At 36.1% G+C, this 25,973-nt stretch overlaps 1 protein-coding gene across 1 annotated transcript in view; it reads right to left on the reverse strand.

Annotated features, from left to right (window-relative positions):
- ALDH1A3 (aldehyde dehydrogenase 1 family member A3) overlaps nucleotides 1-25,763 on the reverse strand; it is a 49,365-nt gene extending 23,602 nt beyond the window's left edge. Inside the window, exons 1-7 of the mRNA XM_051980983.1 lie at nucleotides 25,428-25,763; nucleotides 18,920-19,024; nucleotides 14,272-14,412; nucleotides 7,679-7,808; nucleotides 6,960-7,021; nucleotides 2,554-2,682; nucleotides 849-962 (exon numbers count right to left, since the gene is read on the reverse strand). Of these exons, the coding sequence (XP_051836943.1) occupies nucleotides 849-962; nucleotides 2,554-2,682; nucleotides 6,960-7,021; nucleotides 7,679-7,808; nucleotides 14,272-14,412; nucleotides 18,920-19,024; nucleotides 25,428-25,526 (780 nt within the window). The 5' untranslated portion in view covers nucleotides 25,527-25,763. The remainder of the gene's footprint in view (nucleotides 1-848; nucleotides 963-2,553; nucleotides 2,683-6,959; nucleotides 7,022-7,678; nucleotides 7,809-14,271; nucleotides 14,413-18,919; nucleotides 19,025-25,427) is intronic.
- Between the last annotated feature and the right edge of the window lie 210 nt (nucleotides 25,764-25,973).

A 25,973-nucleotide genomic window follows, 5' to 3' on the forward strand; every position in this document is an offset into this window, starting at 1 on the left:
AAGGAATTGGCCTCAAAGCCAGAAATTCGGAGTTCAAAACCTTCTTCTGATATATTATCTATGTGACTCAGGGAAAATCCCTTAAACTCTTGGGGCTCTGAACAATGAAGACTGTAAATTTAAGAATAGATGCTGGCCAGCACTGGTCAGGAGTTCCTCACATGGGAACACTCTTCCAGTGAAATCACAAGTCAAACTGGGACCTGAGAAAGACCTTTGCTTAAAAAGGTCAAGGTCTTCCATTGTATCTAGGGCCATCTCCAGTCCTCCTGATCTCTATCATATGCCTGGACCTAGATGGCTATGGAGGAGAAAGTGAAGCAGGTGACCTTGTCCAACCTTCCTCACTTAAATCCAATTCACTTGCATGTCATAGAATCACCTTTCTGATGTCATGTTCATCTTCAAGAACAAAGAACAAACAACAATGAAAGAACAAGTCTAGTCCTTATCTTCATCCTCCATCTTCAATCTTAGCACAATGTCCTGCACATACTATGTGCTTAATATTAATAACTGCTTGTTGAATTTAACTATTAAATTTTAGCCCCAGAGACAGAGTTATTAGAAACAGATATTGAAGTAATTTTGTGGCTTTGAAATAAACAAATAAATTTTAAAATTAACAAACATTATTAGAATTAATAAACAAATTAGAATTTTAAAAAATGAACAATTATATGTTAGATTTGTATTTAGCTTGGAGACACATCCGACACTTTTTAACTATTTAAAAATCTTCACATTAACATGGAATATAACTTAGTATACCAATAGTTTAGAGCATGCAGATCTTTCTTTAATGTACTTGTGACAAATACCAATATTTGGAGACAGGGAAAGCATACCTCTGTTGATCCAGTGAAAGCTATTTTATCAACCTTAGGATGTGAAGAAATCGCTGCTCCTGCTGTTGGTCCATAGCCTGGAACTATGTTCACTACTCCAGGAGGAAATCCCACCTAAAAGAAACCAAGATGGTATTACAAAGAACTACTCGGAGTCCAGATGTAACTGACTGACTCAAGGATACAAAGACCTTGGCTGACATTACAGTGTTTCAGGTAGTCTTGTTACTTACTAATCCAGGAGATAAAAATAACAATGGATAGTGTTTTTTTTTTATTTTTATATATATTATAATGTAATATGTATTATAACTAGATTTTAACTATATATTTAACAGTCTCATCCACAGTGCCTCTACAAAGGATAGGTACTTAATTATAATCAAGTGAAACCATATATCATATTAAGGTAATGTCAATTCTCTGCTTGCCAATGAGTTACACATGTTGCCACAGAAATTAATGTGCTTAGGGTGACCACATTTGGAGAGATATAATAAGCTTTATCTTCATTTCCTCCAGAAAAGTTCTTTAAACCGGATTGATGGTTTGGAATGCACAAACCAAACAAATATGAATTAAGTCTCCAAACATTAGTAGAAGGCCAAGTGAGAATCTGGCGAATTATGAATTGTTGTAACCTACTCTGTTTGCAATAATGAGGCATGTGAAGTGCAACAGCAAAGCCAAAAACCAAAGACAAATCCCCAAACCCTTGCTCAAGGAAGAAAATAAACATTTAAATAAGCACCCAATATATGCTAGATACTGTGCTAAACATATTATAAGAATAAATCTAAATCACTCTCTTCTCTCAATTCCTGATACAAATAAAAAATTAGTAACAAGTACCAAAAATATTTTGTGAGGTTTTCCTTTGAGAATATGCTTACTTTTCTGTCCTAGAAGTGGCCTATAACTGGATGTAGCTCTTGGTGATTGCAGATGATGTGAGCTGGAAAGGACTTTCTACACCAATGTCATTTGTACCTGTCATTATATAGCTGAGGAAATTAAAGCCCAAGCAAAATGAATTTTCCATTGTCATAGCACTGATGGGAAAAAGGGGAAACAGATTTAAAGTCCAGGTCTCCTTTTCCCTAGACTACTGAGTATTTTTCTCTGTTACTTTACTTTCACCATTTCCCCTCCTCCCAACAAAAATAATATAAAATAAAATCCAAACCCAAATTCCTTCAAATATCAATTATTTTTGAAATCAAGACTTTGGTCTACTGGGCTTGCTCTAGTGTGTTGTGATTTCAGCCAGAACAAGCAATAATACAGCAGATCACCCCTTGCAGAGAGATTTTTAACCCACAATGGCAAAGCCTGAAGAACCTCTAACACATTCTATTCTTTTCCTGATAACCTTTCTTAGCATTCATTCTCTTGTAAATTCACTAAGCAAAACATTTGGTTCTAAATTATTACATTGAACCCATAATAAAACTAAAGTGCCCTCATTAGCCTGACTGGAAGGAATAGAATATCTTCTAATTCAGCAACCATGAGCAATGGAAAAAAAAATTACGTTGCCAAGCAAAATTTAGGGAGTAATATCCAGCCCACTCAATTGTAAATAAGTTTGCAACACTAGGTTAGGTAAATCTTGATTGGGACAGTTTTATCTTGCCTTATGGCTCAGTTCCTAGGAGTGGGTATGCTATTAAGGACACAAAATATTTTCTTTTGGACATCCTACCTCTTTGATCAAAGATCCAAGATAAAGTGATGTTAGGGGTGTCTGTTCAGCTGGCTTAATAACGATGGTATTCCCACAGCACAGGGCTGGTGCCATCTTCCAAATAAGCAACATCAATGGGAAGTTCCACTGAAACAAAATAGACATTGTCTTGAAGTTGACTTTGGAAAGAAATGGTCTACACATCACCCCTTTCCCTTCAGTGACATCTACTGGCTAAGAAGGAAACACAGAGTGAAAGGACTTGATTGGTGGGAGAAAAAGGATCTTTGGAAAAATGGAACCATTATTTATGTGCCTGGACAATGATGAAGCCATTGTTAGGGTAGACTAATAATAGCCACAGTAGCTGTTTTCAACTTCAGTTGAAAACATTCTATTCTTTTAGTCTAACAGGACTTACCTTGCTGATTTGTTGTGATGATCAAATGAAGTAATAGTGTGCTTTGCTAACCTTAAAGCACTATATAGCTATTATTATGATGTTTGGTCTAAAAAGGATTAAGAAGTTCTATTAACTGGTACCTTTTTTTTCTTCAATAGAATCCATAATTCTAGACCAAAGACAGACAGACAGACACAGACACACACACACAGAGTTTATATATTTTAAAATGTTATTCTGAGAAGAGAACCACAGGCTTTTCCAACCTGCCAGAGGGGTCAATGGTACCTACAAAAAAAATTAAGATCTCCTCTACTAGAGCTAGAAAGGCTTCAGAAACCAGAAATGATTATGTGAGTCTAAATGAGACAGAAAGAAATCAAGTATTGCAATGAGCCTGAGAGCCTGAAGGGACTTTAGTTAGAGATCACTGTATCCAAATATTTAATTTTACAGATTAGAAAACAGAGACTCAGCAAAGTGGAATGACTTGCCCAGAGTCACACAGTAAATGTCAGAGACTATCCTCAAACCTAGTTCTAGATGCATGATCCAGGACAAACTCTAAATTCATCATTCTTTCCATCACACCCATGCTACCTCTATGAACAGATTATTTTAATTTCTATCATCTCTGCTCATGCCTCTTCTTTTCTCTTCCCTCTCTCCCAATCAACCACATCAAGCAAAAAACATTTTTAGGAACCTACATTATACTAAGCACTTGGTATATAAAAACAAAAACAGCTTACATTCTAAAAGGAGAGATACAGAATGCACAAAATGGGCTCATAAAAAACTCATACAAAACAGATAAGACTCAGTCTTGGAGTACAGGTAATGTAACCAAGATCTCAGGAAGGCTTGTGAGCCAATTCATGAAGGAAATCAAATATTCCATGAGGCAGAAGTGAAGGGGGAGAACATTCCAAGTAGGGGAGACAGTCAGTTAAAAAAAGTATACCAAGGAGAGGGATTTGGAGTACTAGCAAGCAGGAAAGATTGGTTGAATTGTAGAATGCATGAGAAGTACTATGTAACAAGGTCAGAACCTAAGAAGGGGCTATATTGTAAAGTGTTAACTTCCAAACAGAAGAGTGTATATGGGATCCTAGAAGAAATTAGAATTCATTGAAGTTTACTGAGGATGGATAAAATATGATCAGATCTGTGCTTTAGAAAAATCTCTCTGGTTGTTATGTACAGAATTGGAGTGGGGAGAGACTTGGGGCAGGAAGACCAATTCTGAAGTCATTGCAATGATCTAAGCAAAAAATGATGAGGACCTGAACTAGAGTATAAGTAAAGAAAAAAGATATAGGTAAGAAATGTGAAGATAGAAATGATAAGATTTAACAAGTGCTTGACTATGTGGAGTAAATAAAGAGGGACAAGTTAAGAAGGACATTAAAGTTGCAATTGTAGATGACTAGAAAGCTGGTGGTGCCCTTGACAGTAGTACACATGTTATTTCATCTGATTCTCCCAACCCACGCTGTTAGTTGCTATTATTTTTTCCATTTTATAATTGAGTTAAGGCTAAAAGATTGTGACTACAAGTATCAAGCATCTGAAGTAGGATTGAAACGTTGGTCTTCCTGACACTAAGTTCACTCTGTCCATGCAGTAAGAAAGTACTCATGAAGATTTTGGGGAAAGTAATGAGTTTTATATTGGATGTGTTGAATTTGTGAAACCCCCAGGATATTCAGTTTAAAATACACAGTAAGTAATGGATTCTGAGGGACTAGAGCTAAACAGAGAGACATTTTCTAAATATAAAGCCTTGGGAGTCATCTACAGAGAGTTAATAGTTGAACTCATAAGTGCTGATGAACTCATCAGTGAGTTCTCACCCATAGTGAGAAAATATAGGGAAAAAAGCCTAAAAAAACCCACAATAGGATATACCCACATATATGGGAACTTGGAGGAGACTTGGTAAAGATGTGACAAAGGAGACTGAGAAGAAGTTAGATGGATAGGAGGAGAACAGTCAGCATGGTCACTACATCCCAGAGAAGAAACTGTTACAGGAGAATAAGATAGTTGAAATTATCAAATGATACTGAGAAATAAACAAGGATAAGGACTGAGGAAAAGGCCATCAGATTTGGCAATTGGGTCACTGATAACTTTGGAAACAGCAGTTTCAGTTGAGTGAACCAAATGAGTTTACCCAAGTGGGACCACTGTTATAGGATAGGTTCAATAAGTCCCAGATAGCCAAAAGAAGAAATAATCAGCATACCAATACCTTTCTATGAGAGATCCTCATATAGCTGGAGTAGGTGGCCACCTGTATAGAATCATTTGTAGTTATCACAAGGCCTTGCCTACTCATAAATCACTCTTCCACCTATTCATCACAGTCTAAAATTCTCACCATTTGTCAGCTAATGGATTAAACAGCAAAAGAAAGATATTGTCCTCAGGGATGGAGGTTAAAATGTCTTTAGAAGGGATTCCTTTATCAGATTAGCTAATTACCTGGGGCTTTGAGAAGCAGGTAGCATAAGACAGATATATATTGATATCTCAGAGGAAGCATGGCAGCCCCAGGGGCAGAAACCTGTGTGAGGGACTTGGCTAAGGATGGTAAGGTCTCCAAAGAATTGAGATAAATAAAACAGAAAGGCCAAGTAATAAAGGAAACAGGGGAAAAAATTAGTTAACTGTAGATGTTGAAATTTCCCTGAAAAGATCATATATGAAATAGTAGCCACTTGAACATTGTATGCACAGACCTACTAATAGATAATACATATGGTTCATACTAAATGGGAAATCATATCTATATGTAAGTATATCTTTAAAGAAATTAAGCTTGGTAAGGGAGACATAGGGCCTAGATTCCAAATCTATCTAATCTTAGCCCTATAATAGTATATCTGCCTTCCAATGAGCTGTGGCTCACACCTTTACACAAGAAACAAAACACTTTCTCAATAATTAGAAAAGGAGAACACTAGGAACTGGAACTGTGATTTCATAATTACAGAGAACTGAAGGAATTCCCTTTTTCAAAGCAAGCTGGCACTTTCTTTGTAACTTATAGTCACACCAAGGCAGGTTAGGTGCTGGTCCCAGGTCATACATCAGGATATGTCAGAATCCTGGCTTGGACACAACTTTTCATAGCTTTAAGGCTGACTCTCCATCCTCTAAACCAGGGGTCCTCAAACTACGGCCGCGGCCAGATGCAGCAGCTGAGGACGTTTATCCCCCTCACCCAGGGCTATGAAGTTTCTTTATTTAAAAGCCCACAAAACAAACTTTTTGTTTTTACTATAGTCCGGCCCTCCAACAGTCTGAAGGACGTGAATTGAACATAGTTTAGGCTAAACTATGATGCCTTTTTCTGATTAGAATTTGCTCTAATTCTCAGACAATTTCAAGTTTTCCATTCAAGGCAGTAGTCTATCCCAATTATTCTGGACAAACAAAAGGTTCACAACAGCTGAGTCAATGTCCTCAAGCTACCAGAAAAAAATAGATTTTTATACCTAATTTTCAGCCTTTAAAAAACCAATTAGGTTCAACCATGCTACACAGTGTAAAAATTCAAACTCAATAGAATTAAATAAATAGAATTCAACTCAATAGACTCCCTTTCTTCCTTCAACATGCAGCTCAGAAACTACATGAAGCCTTTCCTGATTCTCCCAAATGTTGTTATTGGTATTTATTTTCTTTATCTTCTTTCTGAATATATTTCTTTAAGTACTTATTGTCTCTCCAAATCAGAGTGTCAGTTTCATTGAGAGGTTTTTATTTTTGGTATAACCTTAGTACCTTCATCAGTGCTCAATAAATACTTAGTTGACTGAAGAAGAGAAACTAAGAATGGCTTGCTTTGATTAATTTATTTTAGCTCAACAATAATAATTCATATCTAGACATCAATTTGCAGTTTTCAAAGTACTTTATAGGCATCATCCCCCTTGAACAAAGCAATGTTTCTGGACATTGTTTCAAAGAACTTGAGGCATAACATCTTTGGAAAAGCTAGTATACTTACGGGAATAATTGCTCCACATACACCTATTGGTTCATGCCTGGTATAACACAAAACATTTTCCTCTGTAAGAGAAATGAAAGGGGAGAGCAAATACATGTACATATTAACTTGGGATAATAATTCTGTGTCAAGCAAAATCTGAAAAACATTCATGTGGATGATAAAAAGTAATCCTTGGCTGATTATGGTAGCATATGCCTGTAATCACTGCTGCTGGGGGAAGCTTGAGGCTTGTGGATCACCTAGGCTTAGGAGTTCTGAGAGGCAGGAGGCTAAAGCCAATTCTCTATCTGCACTAAATTGACTACCAATATGATGAGTTCTGGAGAGCGAACTGAATAGGTATGGGCTGTAGGGGTGTGTGGAGAAGTGTACTACTAGGTTACCTAAAGAGGGGTGTACTGGTCACTAATGGAGCTGTTTAAAGCTTCTGAGATGATCCACAGTAGACCCCAACTCATGAATGGCCTCTGTTCTTACAGCTTGGGAAGGAAATTAGGACCCAGTGTCCAAAAATTAAAAAAAAAAAACTTTTTAAACTTTAAAACTTTTTAAAAAGATAATTTTTAGTCCAAAGCCACTTTAAAGCTTTCAAGAACAAAAGGTGAAAAATAATTGAATATTGCTTTCTTTTTCATAGTAACACTAGAGATTGTGCCTCAGAAGCCTGGTCCACATGAGCAATTCACAAGAGAACTTTCAATCCTACCCTAGTTTACCTGCTGGAATAGTTCTGCCATGTATCTTGTCTGCCCAGCCTGCGTAGTATCTGAGTGTTTTGATACAGCCTTCCAAGTCAATGAAGAAGGCATGAAGGAAAGGTTTTCCTGTATCCATTGTTTCAAGAGTCTGTAACAATAATAAAATAGCATGTCAGTTACTACCCTTCAAGTTCCTAGTTTGTGACATCTACATGAATAAGAATACAAGGTAGTCCCTTGACTTTTATTCTCTATGACCCACATTCACAGATGTACTTTCTTTAGAAAAAAAAAGGAAGGAAAAGAGGAAGAAAAGAAGGAAAAAAGGAAGGAAGGAAGGAAGGAAGGAAGGAAAAAAGGAAGGAAGGAAGGAAGGAAGGAAGGAAGGAAGGAAGGAAGGAAGGAAAGAAGGAAGGAAGGAAGGAAAGATAGCAAGAAGGAAGGAAAGATGGAAGGAAGGAAAGAGAGAAAGAAAAGTTACTTAAAAATATTAAAGTCTAACCAAAGTTGGCATGTATTGCTTTTATTTTAAAACACCTAAGAGTTGGGCCACCAGCCAGACAAGGGGGATGAGTTACATGCATCTTGGTGGGACCACCCGGATTCAAAACTAATTTGAAGCATCACTGGAAAGAAATAAAGTTTAGCATTTGATCTTCCATCTGAAGCCAAATGACTCAGCCCACAAAACAGCTTTAGTTGTTTAACCTTGTCATGTGGGCCTATCCGTTCACGGGAATCATTTTCAATATTGGGACTGGCTTTCAGTGTTTTTGATAAAATAGCCAGCCACTTTGTCCAGTGGCAGCTTTGGAAAGTGAAGGATAATGACAGAAAAAGAAAAAGAAAAAATCTGGGCTTACTTAAAATAATGAGTTTTCCCCCCTCACACAGGCTGGCTTCTGTCACTGCAGAGTAACTGACGTTCTTCTGGAAAGAACGTCTCTGCACACAAGAGAAGCGCTATCCCCTGGTAGAATTAAATGTCTAAACAAAGATGAAATCATACTCTGCTGGTGTTCAAATACTTTAGTTCTAAATAGAAGCTGAATAGACTTTTTAGTCCAAAGCCACTTTAAAGCTTTCAAGAACAAAAGGTGAAAAATAATTGAATATTGCTTTCTTTTTCATAGTAACACTAGAGATTGTGCCTCAGAAGCCTGGTCCACATGAGCAATTCACAAGAGAACTTTCAATCCTACCCTAGTTTACCTGCTGGAATAGTTCTGCCATGTATCTTGTCTGCCCAGCCTGCGTAGTATCTGAGTGTTTTTGATACAGCCTTCCAAGTCAATGAAGAAGGCATGAAGGAAAGGTTTTCCTGTATCCATTGTTTCAAGAGTCTGTAACAATAATAAAATAGCATGTCAGTTACTACCCTTCAAGTTCCTAGTTTGTGACATCTACATGAATAAGAATACAAGGTAGTCCCTTGACTTTTATTCTCTATGACCCACATTCACAGATGTACTTTCTTTAGAAAAAAAAAGGAAGGAAAAGAGGAAGAAAAGAAGGAAAAAAGGAAGGAAGGAAGGAAGGAAGGAAGGAAGGAAAAAAGGAAGGAAGGAAGGAAAAGGAAGGAAGGAAGGAAGAAGGAAGGAAGGAAGGAAGGAAAGATAGCAAGAAGGAAGGAAAGATGGAAGGAAGGAAAGAGAGAAAGAAAAGTTACTTAAAAATATTAAAGTCTAACCAAAGTTGGCATGTATTGCTTTTATTTTAAAACACCTAAGAGTTGGGCCACCAGCCAGACAAGGGGGATGAGTTACATGCATCTTGGTGGGACCACCCGGATTCAAAACTAATTTGAAGCATCACTGGAAAGAAATAAAGTTTAGCATTTGATCTTCCATCTGAAGCCAAATGACTCAGCCCACAAAACAGCTTTAGTTGTTTAACCTTGTCATGTGGGCCTATCCGTTCACGGGAATCATTTTCAATATTGGGACTGGCTTTCAGTGTTTTTGATAAAATAGCCAGCCACTTTGTCCAGTGGCAGCTTTGGAAAGTGAAGGATAATGACAGAAAAAGAAAAAGAAAAAATCTGGGCTTACTTAAAATAATGAGTTTTCCCCCCTCACACAGGCTGGCTTCTGTCACTGCAGAGTAACTGACGTTCTTCTGGAAAGAACGTCTCTGCACACAAGAGAAGCGCTATCCCCTGGTAGAATTAAATGTCTAAACAAAGATGAAATCATACTCTGCTGGTGTTCAAATACTTTAGTTCTAAATAGAAGCTGAATAGACTTTTTCCTCCATGATAAGGGCGATTATTATCTACTGAGGCTGCTGCAACTACTAAATGACGGGGTTATTTTCTATTTTCAGCATCGTTTTAAGAGAACCCTTTTTGTTCGACAGACAAGCCCTCCCAGTTCAAGCTTTTTCTAAAGCCCTAACATTGAAACTTTCAGTTGTCCCTAAATACAGGAAGTTGCTACACTGCCACATAGCCCAAGGCTTGACTTCTTGACAACCAGTAAATGATTTATTTAGACGCAATACCTGGGCCTCTTCAAAGTCTGAGTCTTCATGTCTGTAAATGGTAAGATACTAATAGAGTCCCGACATTAAACACCTACTACTTGTTAATAACCATCTCTCACGTTTACAGAATGATTTGCAGTTTACAAAACACTTTTATGAAAACAACCCTGTGATATAGGCAGTATAAGTATTATTCATTCCATTTTATAGAAGGGTTAAACTGAGGCTGGCTCAGAGAGATTGATTTTCTCACAGTCACACAACTATTAAGTAGATCTGCAATTTAATATAGGTCTCCTGATTCCAAGTCCTGTTCCAAAATTCCACACTTTTCCTTTCTTTCCTTCCCTGTTTTTTTTTTTTAAAGGGACACAATACTGTAAGTAGGAATCAATAATTTTCCAAATACTTCCCTGAGAACTCCATAGTTTTTTTTTGTCAATAAATAGATAAGACTGAGGCAAAAAATATAGACCCTGCTTAGTAAGAATCAGGGCTGCACCTGGACTGGTATTGCAATGTTCTGCTTCTAATTCTCAAGTGCCATCCATCAGACCACATGGCAGCCTCAAGTTGATGCAAATTTTGTTTGAAATTTTTGCTTTTCAAGGTGAACCTCAGGAATGATAGTTCCTGCCTACCTTTCCAGATGTATTTCCTATTTCTGTCTTTCATATACTCCAAATTCCATGCAAACTAGCCTACTAACTAGTTTCTCTGAACTCAATGTTCCATATCCCTTATATCCTTGTCTTTGCATAGGCTGTTCCCAATGCCTGAAATTCACTCCCTATTTAAATCCAAGTTTTGGAATTTTCTAGCATCTTTCAAGACCCAACACAGGTGCTGCCTCTTCCAGCTGAAGCCAAATGAGTCAGCTCACAGAACAGCTTTAGTTATTGAACCTTGTTATACAGCCTGTTTGTTCTCAGTAATTATTTTCAACACTGGAGCTGGCTTCAGTGTTTCTAATAAAATAAACAACCACTCTGTCCAGTGACAGCTTTTTTTGTATGTCCCATGGCACAAACTTTTCATGATCTCCTCCATGCTTTCCCTCTCTCAAAATTACTTTGGAGTTAGAATGTGCATTTATCTTGTCTCTGGTCTATCCTCACCCCAACATCACTCCCCACTTCCAGGTAGAAGAGAAGTTCCTTGAAGGCAAAGACTGATTTTGTTTTGTATCCCTAGCAACTACCATGTTGCTGACAGGTACTTAATACCATCCAATTAGCAATATTAAGAATAGTATTTATATGGTGCTACTATGTGCCAAGCACTGTATTATGTGCTTTCAAAAATTATCTTATTTTGTTTTCCTAACAACCCTGGGAGGCAGGTGCTTTTATTATTCCTATTTTATAGTTGAGGAAACTAAGGCAGACAGAAGTTAAATGATTTACTCAAAGTTATGTAAGGGTCTAAAAGAAGATTTGAGATCAGGTCTCCCTCATTCCAGAATCACCACTCTATCCCCTGTGCTACCCTGGCTGGTACCTCTATTGAGTTAATAAATATTGTTTGAATCAAATAGCCAAAAATGGTCACAAATATAGGCATACTTAAGCAGGCAGGGAAGCATGTGTTGGATGTCCTTTGAGTTACCCAATATTCTTTCTTCTTTTCCAGAGACAGAACCCAGCAGTCTACTAACCCCTGGAAATTCTGTCTATTATTCTAGCATCTGAGCTTCCCAGATTTGTTTTGTCCACAATGGACTTGAACAGCATAGTCCCCTAACCCCTAATCCTTAAAAAATGTCAGTAGTGGGGCCAATGCATTAGGTTTTGCACATGGTTTAAATACCCCCCCATTATTATATTGGTAGCTCCTGAGTTAACCATTAAACTAAACAAACTACCTTCTAAATAACTAGAACTCAAACTTACAGTACACAAAATAATTTTTTTTATCCTAGAAGAAAACTGTTGACATCATCAACTTTGCCCCACAACTTGTTACAGAGTATCCTATATGGGTGAGGTCTAGAGATGGAACAGCAGGTTGAAAAGGAGATTTTAAAAGGCAGCTCTGAGGGAGGACCCAGAAGTCAAAACCGCAAAAAGCTACACTCTGTGATTAAAGCACATCAGTAATGGAGAGAATTCCAGGGACACCAGATGCACCCACATCTGTTTCTGAACATTTTACACTAGAAATGGGTAAACAGTTCTGTCAAAACCACTAAAACCGAAATGCTAACAAGACTAAAAGAAGCACTTCACTGTGTGAAAATGCTGCCGTCAGAAAAACCATATCAAGGTAGAGTTTGATAGGCATTTCCCTATGATGTGGTTTTTACCATACTTGCCAGTAATTCTCTTGTCCCCTTTCATGTCATGGCAAATGGATAGCTCTTATTTCTTGTGGGCAATATGACCCTAATGCAAAGTAACTCTCTTCCTTCTAGTTATGAGATCCTCCAATATTCTTTTTATTATCAAATCATAATTTTGTGAGAACAACAGAAGGGATCAAAAATGAAGGTTATCTTTGTACTGTTGTTCTCTAAGAAGATCTTTGCATTAACACTAAGGGTGGGGGGTACCTATGGTAGAATCTATAACCAAGTTATTAGTCCATGTTGAGATGTCAGACATATGAGATCATCTTGGTTAAAATGATGTTTTAAAAAGCCAGTTTGGCAGCTTAAGAGTTGAAACTGGCCTTCTTTGCAGGAAGAAACCAGAGGCCTAATGGCAAGAAATGCTTACTTTGGTAGGGCACTAACCCTCACTCCCACTCGGGGTGAACTTGCCAGATGAACAAATTCAGAAGTGAAAGACTCCAGTTTCGGTAGGAACACTTATTCTGTTGCTTTCCTGATAGCAACACTTCCAATAAATTAGATGTGAATTAGATGTGAAGAGGGTGTGTGTGTGTGTGTGTGTGTGTGTGTGTGTGTGTGTGTGTGTTTAAAGAACCACTACCCTAAAGAAACTAATTTTATTGTCTTTGTGGATACTGTCCAAATCCTTTGAAAATGCTATGTAGTCTACCTCTCATCCCACCACGGATAGGAGCAAACTAGAGAGAGGAGATCCAATTTTTTCAATTCAGTGATCAAAAAAAAGACAATCTTATGAAGTATCTTATTATGTAATCTGTGGCTAAAATTTGGGCATTAACTATTCAAAATGGGAAAAGTTAGGAGGCATAGTAGAATCAGGAATAGAATTAGGAGGACTCATCTTTCTGCATTCCATTCTGGTCTCAGACACTTACCAGCTCTGTAACCCTAGGTGTCACTTAACCTTATTTGCCTCAATTTCCTCATCTGTAAAGTGAACTGGAGAAGGAAATAGCAAAACTCTCCAGTATCTTTGCCAAGAAAACTTCAAATGGGGTTATGAAGAGTAAGACATAACTGAAAAATGACTGAATCAACAACCACAAAATTCAAAATAGGTCTCAGTTGGCATAGATGACCAATGTGTTTAGTATAGTGCTTGGCACATAAAAGGTAGTACCTGATAAACTTAATAAAAGTTGTTGACTGACCAACAATATAAGAAACATTGAGACAAAGTTAGCTCTGGCATTTTGTGGAGCCACTTGATAAGCTCTGTACCACAGTGAGTTTAAAGAAAACTAACTCATTTGTATAGAATTCTAACATTTACAAGAGCTTTCTTCACAATAAATCTGAGCTAGATAGGCTGTCATTATCATGATTTTAAATCTAACGAAACCAAAGGAATAAGAGACAATGTGATTTGTACAGGCTAACTCAGTTAATATATGTCTAAGTATGGCTTCAAACTCAGACATCCCAATTTGAGGTTCAGTGTCCTTTTCTACTCTACCATTCTGTTTTGGGAAGACCTGAGAATGTCTTTAGGTTTAAGAACTGGTTGACTTATTTGTATTAGCCTTCAGTGCTTTCTTGGTTAAGAAGTTGAACTTCAAAAAAATCAGAGAAAAAAATCTGACAAATGAAAAAATATAAAGTCCATTTTTGCCAAACAGCCATTAAAATCTGAATAGAACTCAATTTGAGCTGAAAATAGTCCCCATTTTTTTTTTCTTTTTTGGTATGTTAAATGGCAGGAGAGAATTAAATAATCAGTCAACTCTTTTTTTTTTTTTGCAGTTTTCTTATTGTTATTGAGCATTTCACTTACTGCCAAAATGATCCTGTCCCTCTCCATGAGGTCGGCCAGTTTGTGAAGGAGTCTGCCTCTGCTTAGGGCATCCATTTGTCTCCATAGAGATCCCCTCTGGAATGCTGCTTTTGCGGCCTCCACTGCCTTATCTATATCAGGCTAAGGGACCAAAACAACATCTTCAGGTTACAGAAAAAATTTCAAAACACACATGCACATAGATAGCCTAAAAACACTGGTCCAGAGAATTCTAAACTTATTTTTTATATGGTTTCCAATGTTTCTAAACAGAGCTACAGCCAAACTGTTACCTAAATGTCAAAATTATATTTTATGGACATGATAGGGCATAGAATATGAAATCAGAAGAAATATGACAATGATTGGAGAACTGGGGTGAGGAGTTGGAAGACCAGGTTGATGCTTAAAAAATATCTTCCATCCATATTTTTCCTTGATGTGTCCAAAGTGTAAAAATATTCCATTTTCTCAGAGTGGCACATTTCAAGAATCATCATAGACTAGATCACAATTTTATAGACACCATCAAGGAAAAAACCCCAACAACTCTACATAGTTTACAAACCTACATGGAAAAAGAATATTAAAATAGTGTCTTGGCAAAGAAATGTATTCTAACACCAAGGACAGGAGAAATTATACCCTTATTAAAACCCAGAACTCACTATTTTGGAAAATTCAATATTCTATGATGAGAGTAGAAGGAAGGACAAAGAATGGGAAATAACTACTAAGATGAGATATATTTAAGAATGATAGTATTCTCAAAAAGAAAAATTAATATTATAAAGAACAATATGAACCATACTTATATTTAATCCACTGTATCTCCATTTTCCCCACTTAATTTAACAATGCTTCATTATCTAAAAGGTACCTCAGAATTGCTGCTTTTACTCTACCCAATGTAGTCCCTGACTTTCTTTCCCAGCTGTAGCAGCAGCCTTACAGTGACTAAACTTCAGTGCAATGCAGGTCCAGGGAAGGAGACTTTCTGATATTTAATTTTTTCCCCAAATAGAAAGTTTTGACCATGGGGGATCAAAAAAATGAGGCTAAATATCCAAAATGTCTTCTTTAGGTGTCCTTCCAGAATTTTTTTTCTTTTTAAAGGGAAGGGAAATATGGAAGCCAAGGTTAAGAAAAGAAACAACTAAGAACAAATGAACCCCAAACTTTGTGGTTACAAGTGTGGTGGGCAGTGAGGATGGTAGGTAAACTACCCAAGAACAGAGAGCTGTGAGTATGGGAAGGAACAGAACTTTTTATTTAATTAATTCAGAGTAGCTTAACTGACTGAAGAAGAGATATAAACTGGACACAAAGTAGTGCAGAAATCTAGCTATTTCCTTTTCCTTCTCCTCATTTCTGCATCCTAAAATCTGATCCTGTTAATAACAAAATCTTATGGAGGTGGTAATTTCATCTCTTTGGTACACAGCTGATCTACAGATGACATTCAGTAACACATTATTAATAAGGCCAGAATGTTACAGTTTTCCTTGGGGTAAAGTATATATGGTTTACTACTCCTATCTAGCTAGCATTTCCTTTTTAAGCGAATTTAAATGATTCTTCTCTTTCCTCAACAAATATGCAGAAATGGATTTTTGTAGCTTTGAAATACCCATGAACTTTATAACAGGTAGTTCCAGAAGCCATATAAATTCTATAGAAAAATAAACTATCATGTGAAACATTGTAAAATATTTTTAAAAAAGCATAAGTAGGGTCCAAACCCTTTTGTTTACAGATAAGAAAAATGAAATTTTAGAGAAGTCTATTGACTCCTCCAACACACAGATTCAAACTCGGGTTTTTTTTTTAATTAAACTCCAGCATTCTTTCCACGTACCCCACATTAATCCCTTATTACCATGTGAGGTAACACAGGTATTATTGTCTTTATCTTACAAATGAGGAAACCGAGATTCAGAGAATCTACTTTCGTGGTCACAAAAATAATAATTGTTAGAGGCAAGATTTGAAGAGAGATTTTGTATGCTTTCTATTATTAGTCTACCTCTATGCTTTATAAATATAAATATATATTCAATTACCTGGACCCCTCCTTTCTTCCATGTTTTTACATTTATGAATAGAAATTAAAGTCATTCAATTAAAATATGAAATTGTTAAATATCTATTACCTGACCATTAATATTTCCTTTTATTCTCATAAGCATAAACTTTAATAGGTCAAAGGTTTGTGATTTCATTGGTATGGATATGCCCTCCACCAGTGCAGATTGCAATCCCCTTAACAATTTAGAAAATGCTCTTTATGATTCATTATTGTTTTTATCTAAAATAAATCATTACCTAATAGTCACATCTTCTTAGTTACATTGGTTCTCAGGTAATAAGACATGGTCTATTGCCTGAGCCTAGTCTCAAAAGTTTTTTAGCCAGAGTGAGCTAACTGTGGGACTTATGTTCTACTGGCAGAACTTTTGAGAACTCAGTTACCATCATGGCTTGAGGGGCTATCAGAATACTGGTAGATGCCACATAACCCAGATACTAGAGAATAGGAAAGAGATGTCACTGATTTTGGAAGGGCTTGATCTCTGATTTTGCTGACAGAAGAAGATTCCATTAAGGGAGTTCTTTCCATCAGTGTGGATCAAGAATTACACTGAAAGGCTATATTGTGTTCAAAAGCACATCATGAGGCTGTATCAGAGGCAGGGTCTTTATACATTGTGCCACACTATTACTACTTCTACTACCACACACACATATACATGTGCATATATGTACATATATATATATATATATATATATATATATTTAATATGTCCAATATGGCTAGTTCTGGGCTCCAATAAATATTTATTTCTTCTGTCCTTGGTGTTAGAATATATTTCTTTGCCAAGATAATATTCCAATATTCTTTTTCCATTTAGTTGTGTAAACTTTCTGTACTTATTGGGGATTTTTTTGGGTGGTGGCTTTTAAATCAGTGAAGAAGTATTTACTGAGCACTTACTATGTGCCAGGTACCAGGCTAAGGATACAGAGAAAGGCAATGACATAATCCTTGCCCTCAAAGAGCTCACATTCCAATGGCGGATTGATAACTCTCTCTATATAACATATATACAATATAAATGGAAGCTTATCTCAGAGAAAAAACACTGCCAGTGAAGACACCTATGATCTAGCCTCTAATGGCTTGTAAATATGCAAATAAGCAAATGTGACACATTGTTTACAGAGATTGTAAGTTTTGGTTACAATTTTAGGAATGCATGATGTGTGTATGTGTGTGTATAAATATAAATATATGTGTATATATTTATACACACATATAAACACATGTATAATCTATAGCATATTAAGTTCGGGATATACATACTAGGACTAGGGATATATATATACACAAAAATAGATAAATAGATGATTTGATAGAAAAATAGATGGAAAACATGATAGAAAAAGAGAGAAGGAGAGACAGAGAGGAGGGGGAAGGAAAGGAGGGAGGGAAAAAAGGAGGGAGGGAGGGAGAGAGGAAAGGAGAGGAAGGAAAAGAAGGGAGGGAAAGGAGGAAGGGAAAGGAGAGAGGGAAGGATAGAAGGAGAAGGAGAAGGAGAAGGAGAAGGGGAGAGAGAGAGAGAGAGAGAGAGAGAGAACACGAACGAACGCTATCCAATTGGTTATCATGAATTATCAGTCTCAGAATCAGAATATCAGTGTTCAAGTTCAGCCTCTGACACATACTGATCTTAACCTAAACAATAAATAACCTCCCAGGGCCCCAAGAAATTCCTTAAGGCTGTAGTTTACAGAGAAGGTAAAAATTCCTCTCTGGATGCTTCCTATCTATACCAATGAAATCAGATATTTGGTCCTGAATATGTATATGTTTGTATGTTAAATATATATATATATGCATATAAACATAGTCATATTCAGTAATACATATAAAATATATTAAAAGTAAATATTGGCCTCTAGAACTTCATATTTTATATAAAGCTAGTTAGTACAATAGAGTATTGGGTTTAGAGTCAAGACAACTTATTTCAGTTAATGTCCTGACTTAGAAACTTATTAGCTGTGAGACCATAGGTAAGTAACTTAAAACATCACTCAACCTCAGTTTCCTCATATGTAATATGAAGATAATAATATCTACTTCATAGGATTTTTGTGAATATTAAATAAGATAATATTATGTGAAGTGGTTTTTTTCAAACCTTAAAGCACGATATAAATACTAGCTATTATTACTGTGGTTATGAAACTCACAATTAATAATGAAACTTCACTTATTCAGATAGTATATTGTTTGGGGGTTATATTCTTTAATATTCTCAGTTTCAAATAATTGATAAGAAACTTTTTCTAACCATGGTAAAAAAAGATTCCTGTATTCCTTACTTTTATTTACATATATATGTGTGTGTGTGTACACACATATGTATATATATGTGTATACACCAAAAAAAACCCATGGAAAATACCTTGCGTGTTTCCTGCAGGGCAGTTATCGCTAATTGATTCCATTCCCTCTAATCTATTTAAACATGCACACCAAAATGGTTAACTATCACAGACCTTAAACCCATCTCTGAGTCAGTATTATTTTGTAGCAAACTTTATTATTCTTTTAAACAGGAAAAAAATTCCAATAACCTACCTTGTCGCCTTCTTCCACTTCACATATTTTCTCAACAGTTGAAGGATTATAGGTTGGAAACTTTTTCCCACTCTTGGATTCATGCCACTCATTGTTGATAAATATCTAACCAGGAAAAAAGTGTTACAAGCATTAAGGTTAAACTAGATGTTTTATTTTTGTTATAAACTTTAAGGACCTAGTTTTCTTCTTTCCTTTCCCACCTCCACTCCTTATTGCCTCACCCAGATAAAAGGTAAAATCTGCTGTGAAATATATGTTTGTGTATGTGTATATATATAAATTTAGAACTCTGTGTGTCTAGTTATGAAATATGGTCAAATCTTTATTAGAAGTGTAGGCAAGTTTCAGAAAAGTTGCACACAAATTGAAATTTAGTATGAGTTTGCTATTTAGTAGGACATATGACCAAATCTATTTACAAAATAAATCATTCCACATTCCCAAGTACAATTTTTAAAAAAAATTTGGGTTTTTCCAAATAGGATTTGCTTAAATAAGATACACCAGTAAAAGGCAACAATTAAGTAATGAGGATAAATACTCATTCTAAGTTCTTAAGTGTTCCAGGCCTCAAAGCAGACAAAATGAATGTCACAAAGTTCACACACTAATGCTATACTTAAAAGTAGTTTTTTTTTTTTAGTTCTAACTCAGAGACTACTTAACTCCTTTTTTTCCCCACATAATTATAGCATGCTTACATATCAGAGCACAAAATTTTTGAATTGAAGAGAATCTTAGAGATCTTGTCCATTAACATGATTCCCTAGTTTTATAATCCATAACATTTTAGAAGCAGCAAAGTAGAACTGGACTGATAGAAATAAGTGATCTGCAGTAACAAGAAATGAGAGCTGACAACCATGAGAATGTCCAGAAAAAACACACCCAAGAACTCTAGATCATTTGGTGTCAGGAAAAGCAATTTCACATACAAAATTGTCCTTTGGCAACTAATATTCTTTTTCTTTTAAATTTTCAATGGTATTTATTTTTTTCCCAAATACATGTAAAGATAATTTTCAGTATTCATTTTTATAAAACTTTGTGTTCCAAATTTTTCTTCTTCCTTCTCTTATCTCTTCCTTTTCCAAGACAGCAAGCAATCTGATATAAGTTAAACATGTGCAATTCTTTAAATATATTTCCATATTTGCCATGTTTACAAGAAAAATCATGAGAAAGAAAAAAAAACAAAAAAGGTGAAAATCCTATACTTCAATCCATATTCAGTTCTCTCTCTGGATGTAGTTGGCATTTTCCATCCCAAATCCATTGGAATTGCCTTGAATCGTTGCAGACAATTTTCTTAATGATGACCCTGACTCACAACGGCAAGGTTAAATCATGTTGTCTCTAAGTTTTCTTTAGAAAGTATGTTGTATTAGTAATGTCTATCAAAAATGTTTTTAATGTCTTACTCCTTTAAGAAGCATATTTTCAATGATCAGGAAATTCATTGATGTGGAATATGACATTTTCCAAAGACATATAAATTAGATATTCCCATATAATTCAATCTGTGATATAAGAAAATGCATTGCTCTATTAACACCATAAAAGTTTGATAAGAAAATGATCCTAAAGAATTAGCATATGAAAATGTATTATGTATTACTTATACATAGAGTTAGGAAGATTATGGGTGTGTGAAAGCATATAAACATCACATTTTCAGTCCCATTATTCTCTAATATTCTTCAATTTGGTATTTATGAGTCAAAAAAAAATCTTAAAGGATACCTCCAAAGAACTTCTTTCAATATGAAATCAAGCTGCCTCAAATGGAGCAAGAGGACAACGACAAGTTTAGTCTTTTAGTCAATATGGTATATTCATGGCTTAGAACATAGATTATACATTCCATAGTTACAATGAGAAGTAAGTACAGAAGAATGGTATAAGATAGATATATGTATGTCCTCTAGAAAGAAGACCATGTGAGGATTGGGTAATCATTAACAGGGAATTTGGTAGTTAGAATTCTTGGTCCATCACAGGAAAAGCAAGATTGGTCTCTAAGGTTGGTATGGCAGTTTTTTGGCTACCAAAGTGACCTCAACATCATTTGTAGGTGCAATAGTTTGTGACTCAAAAATAATTTGAAATTACATTTGTAATTACATTCTTGTTTAGATTTAATGAAATAACTTTTTTATGTAAAACTGTTTAGTGATTCAATTCAATAAACCTTTAGTAGGTTCCTTAGTGCAAGGTACTGAATGAAGCATTGGAAACAAAGATCCAAAAAAAAAAGGGGGGGGGAAGCCCCTACCCTCAAGGAGCTTACAATATTCTAACAAATCCTACAAAGAACTTTTTAGTGTATTTTTATACTTTAAAATGTGGGAAAGAAAAGGCAAAGATAGTCTACAGGTATGCAACATTCAGGATCAGATTATTACTGTAATAGAAGAAACAATGATTTAATTTCATTACTGTTGATGAATATTTAAAAAAAACACTCAATGAATAAATTAGAGCATGAAGGAGTCTCAGAAGTCATCCAATCCAATAATCTTTATTTTACAAATGGTGAAGCTGAAGCCTAGAAAGGTTGTCATTTGTTCATAGTCACACAAGTGCAAAAGAGCTGGAATTTGAACTCATTTCCTCTGACTCCAAATAAAACACTCTCTTCATAGCATCATAGCATGCCTTCCCCCTAACATTAGGACTGCTCAACTAAAACACATTCCACAATTCTTTTTTTTTGAAGCAAGTTATACACATGCAGAAGTGCTTTACATAAGAGAGCTGAGGAAATTGTATCTTTTTTAAAAAGATAGATAAAACAAGTATATTAATGAACCATGAAATCATAAATATTATCTTGGATGCCTGGAGGAAATTGTTAATGAGGGAAATGGACCCAAAAAGTGAAGGGCTATTACTTCTGGGATCTGGAAAGGAATCTCTTTAAACAACCCAAAATCACAAAGCATGAACTATTAGGAGGCAAAAGTTAAAACTTGCAAAGAAATAAATGAATAACAAGTTTTTCTTCCCCGAGACATATGATTTTATAAATTGTAAAAAAGAAAAAAATCAGGCTTCTTCTAGCTCCAATTCTATATTATGCTCTTTTGCAGCTAGTTAAACTTAATTCCATTGTTGTCTACTGTGTAACACTAAGCATTTTTAAAAATAATATGTAAAACTTTTTCATTTAGGTACTCTAACCACATCAAGTTCTTCTTTCAGTCTACCTTTCCTTCTCAGAATTCCATTTAAAATTATTCTTCGTGTTTTGTCTTTGTTCCCACCTACTGCTCTCTTTCTTCTCATTTCCTCTCTTTACAGTGTCCAAGCTCATAATTTGACGGCTTTCTTTCCTTTATATCACTCTTTTTTGAGAAAATAGTGCCCACCCTTCCATACTGACTACAGCTCACCCTGTTGCCACACCAATAACAATCCCCCACCTGTTCAGAAAGAAACTTTTCAAATTTGTCTTTTCAAAGATAGATTTCTCTGTAAATTAGAAAGGGGGCAAAATTAGGAAGAAGAGAATGAAATTTCATTTAAAAAAAATAACAAAACATCACTACCATCATTAGGAAATGGGGAGAAATGGAGAATTAGAAAGACCTGATTCATATAGTAAAGATTCAGTTTAGATAGTATTTAAGATCTGTACTTGTCCTTCTATAATCCTTAAAAATCATTTGCTACATGTGATTATTAGGTAGTATAAACAAAACAGTATATTAATGACTTTTATCTAGCCAAAAAAAATGCCATTATGTCTCTTTACTTATCCGTATTTATTCCCAGATTTCTAAGTGGAGATTATTCTATTCGGGCTTTTTAGGGGGTCACTGAGAATTATGTGGAAATTGTCCTGAAATTAAGAATTGGCTTTAAAAGGGACCTTAGAAGTTAACTAGTACAATTCCCTATCTGATCTAAGAGGCCTCTAGAAAACTTTCCTTGGTAGTGTCCCTCTAACCTCTACTTCAATACCTCCAGTGATAGCTATATACCTACCTCGATTATTCTAGAAAACATTTTAAAAGTTAAAATAATGCTACAGTGATGTTAGTCTTCTGGCTTCTTTAGTGAATATATATGCACTAAACGCATTTATTTAGCTATCTAAGCAAGTATATATGTGTCTCATATGTATGTGTATGTATATATATACATATATATGCACAAAAAGTCCTAAAAACTAAAGAATAATATATTCTTATCATTGCCTAGAAATTTTTGGCTTTTTCCATCATAAAACTTAAGGTATTAGGCAAATAGTATTTTTATTGGTTCAAAATGGCTTTTTGATTTTTAAGAGTTCTCTTTGCTGTTGCTTATAGAGGCCTTTGAACATAATATTAAATTAAATGTCAAACATGATTAGATATAAAGATTAAGAATTATAGTCCAAGAGAATAAATAAAATAACAATCTCACTAAATGGTTTGAAAACTTCTTTGTTCAATAAAATCTACTTGAGGAGATTGGAACGGCTACTTTCAAAAGCAAGAACGTACAAGCACCATGTCTATAGTACTCGATAGATATGAATAAAATAAAATCTATGCACATACATGGATTGTAAAGATTGGGAGTGGGAAGAAAAAAGTGAGCAAATGTCAAAGTTTACAAAGATCAATACTTAAAATGCTAATATTCTTTTAATACTTATAAGACCCATACTATTGTTATGGTATCCACTAAAATGTGAAATTCAATATAAGAGATCTCCCTAGGGCCCCATGAAATCAGAGGCTTTGATAAGAAACTCAAAGATATCTTCTTTTCAAACCCATTTTCTTATTGAAAGTGCTAGAAAGATCTTACTCTGAAATTTTACATTTAATATAATTCCACAGCATTAATTAAGCACAGACCCTTTGCAAGAAGCATCTCTAGGCCTAACTTCACACAATACTTTGTAGCAGAGTATGAAACAAATTCATATGTGCCTTATAGTTTCCTACAATTCATGTAAATCAAAAGTTCTTAATCTGGGATCAGTGAACTCATTTTAAAAAATCTTAATAGTATATCAATAGAATTGTTTTTCCTTTGTAATCTTACAGAATTTTTATGCATTCGAAAACATTATATTGAAAAGAGATCCATAGGCTCCTTCAGACTGTCAAATGGGGTCCCTGATACCAAAAAAGTTAAAAACTCCCATGTAAATCATCTTCCTTGTGGAGTTCACAATCATAACTTCTAAGCTTACTGTTTTACAAAGGAAAGTCTATTGTCTCACTAAAAATGGATTCTCTTTGGCTGAAGAAGTCAGTTTTCCTGAGATCCCAAGACAATCTGCTGTGTTTTGACTCCCTCATCTTAACTTTAAACTAGCTGCTATTTTGACAAGGGTCTGAAATCCAATGCCTTTAAAAAATTATTAGTAAATTTTAAATGTGACATTTTTATGGGCTACGGAAGGGCAGATTAGGAAATATACCATTGACTAATACCATTGACTTTAATAAGATATGATTCTTGGATATTTTAAATTAAATATATGTCTTCAGGGATTTGAATAGTTAAATTCTGCATAAATTAAACACAAACGTTTCCTTCTTTCTCATTTCCCATTTCTCATAAACAGTATGTTTCCGGGAGACTCAGAATTATTTAGATTTCAAATATTATCAATCTTCTAAGAACTGGTACTTGTGTTCTCTAAGTAGCTCAATAAACCTCACTAAGCCTGGTTTTGTTTAACGTACAAAAACATAACCCCAATTCCATGTAACAGCGAACTTAAAAATAAAGTTTTAAACACACACCACATGATCAATAAGATTTAACAGAGCTTCTGAATCACAACCGACCAGGCAATGTCTGCTATTAGTTAAAAGCGGTAGACAGATCAGGCAGCCACGGGAAGTGCAACAACACGTCGAAGACCAGAAAAGGTCTCATAATTGACAGGCAGAATCATTAGGGTGTAAACTGCCCTTGAAGGGAGGAGGAAGTCTGCCTGTCTACCTCCCTACCCAGAGAGGAATTGGCTACCTGTGGGATGCGAGGAACATCCCTTAGCTTTTTATGTTAATGAGAGCTGGAAACTCGCCACTACCTCCAGCCAAAGTCCCTCTTTTCATATCTGGCTTGAAATGTTCACCCAGAGTCTAGTGCTGTAAAAGTGTTTGCTTTTTCAGGAACACCTCTGGGTGGCTGTTAATACGTTTTCAGAAACTGCCCAAGTTTTCTGTTAGAGAAAGCCCTGGGTGAGTTGAAAATACAAAACTGATTTCACTTACTAAGTGACGCCCACCCGGGTTCAACCACCATCCTTCTATGGGGAAACGAAAGGTTTTGGAGGACACGGTTGCGGAGAAGGTGGTAAGAGCCTGTCACAAGTTATCAAGAGGGTCCAGAAGCCATAGCAGAGAGCCTGATAGGAGCGCTCCGAGTTTTCTTTTTCTTTTTTGTCCTGACACTTAATTGCTGCTCCCGCCCTGCAAGAGGCTGCCCGGTAGGGCGCTGAGTGCCCACTGGTTCCTCTCGGCCGAGCCGCACAGACCCCAGGACTCACCTTCGTGTACTTGACTTCCAGGTTTCTGATGGGATGCGGCAAGGCAGGCATCTTCTTGTCGGGTTGCCCGTTTTCCAAAGTTCCATTGGTTGTAGCCATGACCCTTGTCTCTTGCTCTCTTTCCAGTACTTCTACACTGCTCCGCGTCTGTAGCGTCCCAGCGTTGGGACTGATGGATGCGCCTCAGAGGGTGACAGCTCCCAGCGCCTGTTTTATGAAGGACTCCACGCCTCTTGGCCAGAGGGGGCTGCTCTAATTGGTTTCCGGAGAAGACCCCGCCCCACTACACCACCCCCGCCATGCCTTTCTGGAACTTGGGTCCCCCCCCACCCCCCTCCTTCTTTAGCTTCGCTCTCGGGGCAACTCTGTGCAGGCTGCTTGTTCGGCGTGGTGTAATCCACCTCTGGGGCGGGCTGCGCAGCCGGCCGGACTCAAGGAGAGCTCCCGTCCCATTTCCAGCGACTAGAAAGCTGGTCCCGTTTCTCCTCGCGGAGGAGAAGCGTCCTCGGAGGGAGTTCCTTCTACCTCTGCCTTAGGAGAAACTTT

Source organism: Antechinus flavipes, chromosome 2 (assembly GCF_016432865.1).
Source record: "Antechinus flavipes isolate AdamAnt ecotype Samford, QLD, Australia chromosome 2, AdamAnt_v2, whole genome shotgun sequence".
Lineage (NCBI taxonomy): Eukaryota > Metazoa > Chordata > Mammalia > Dasyuromorphia > Dasyuridae > Antechinus > Antechinus flavipes.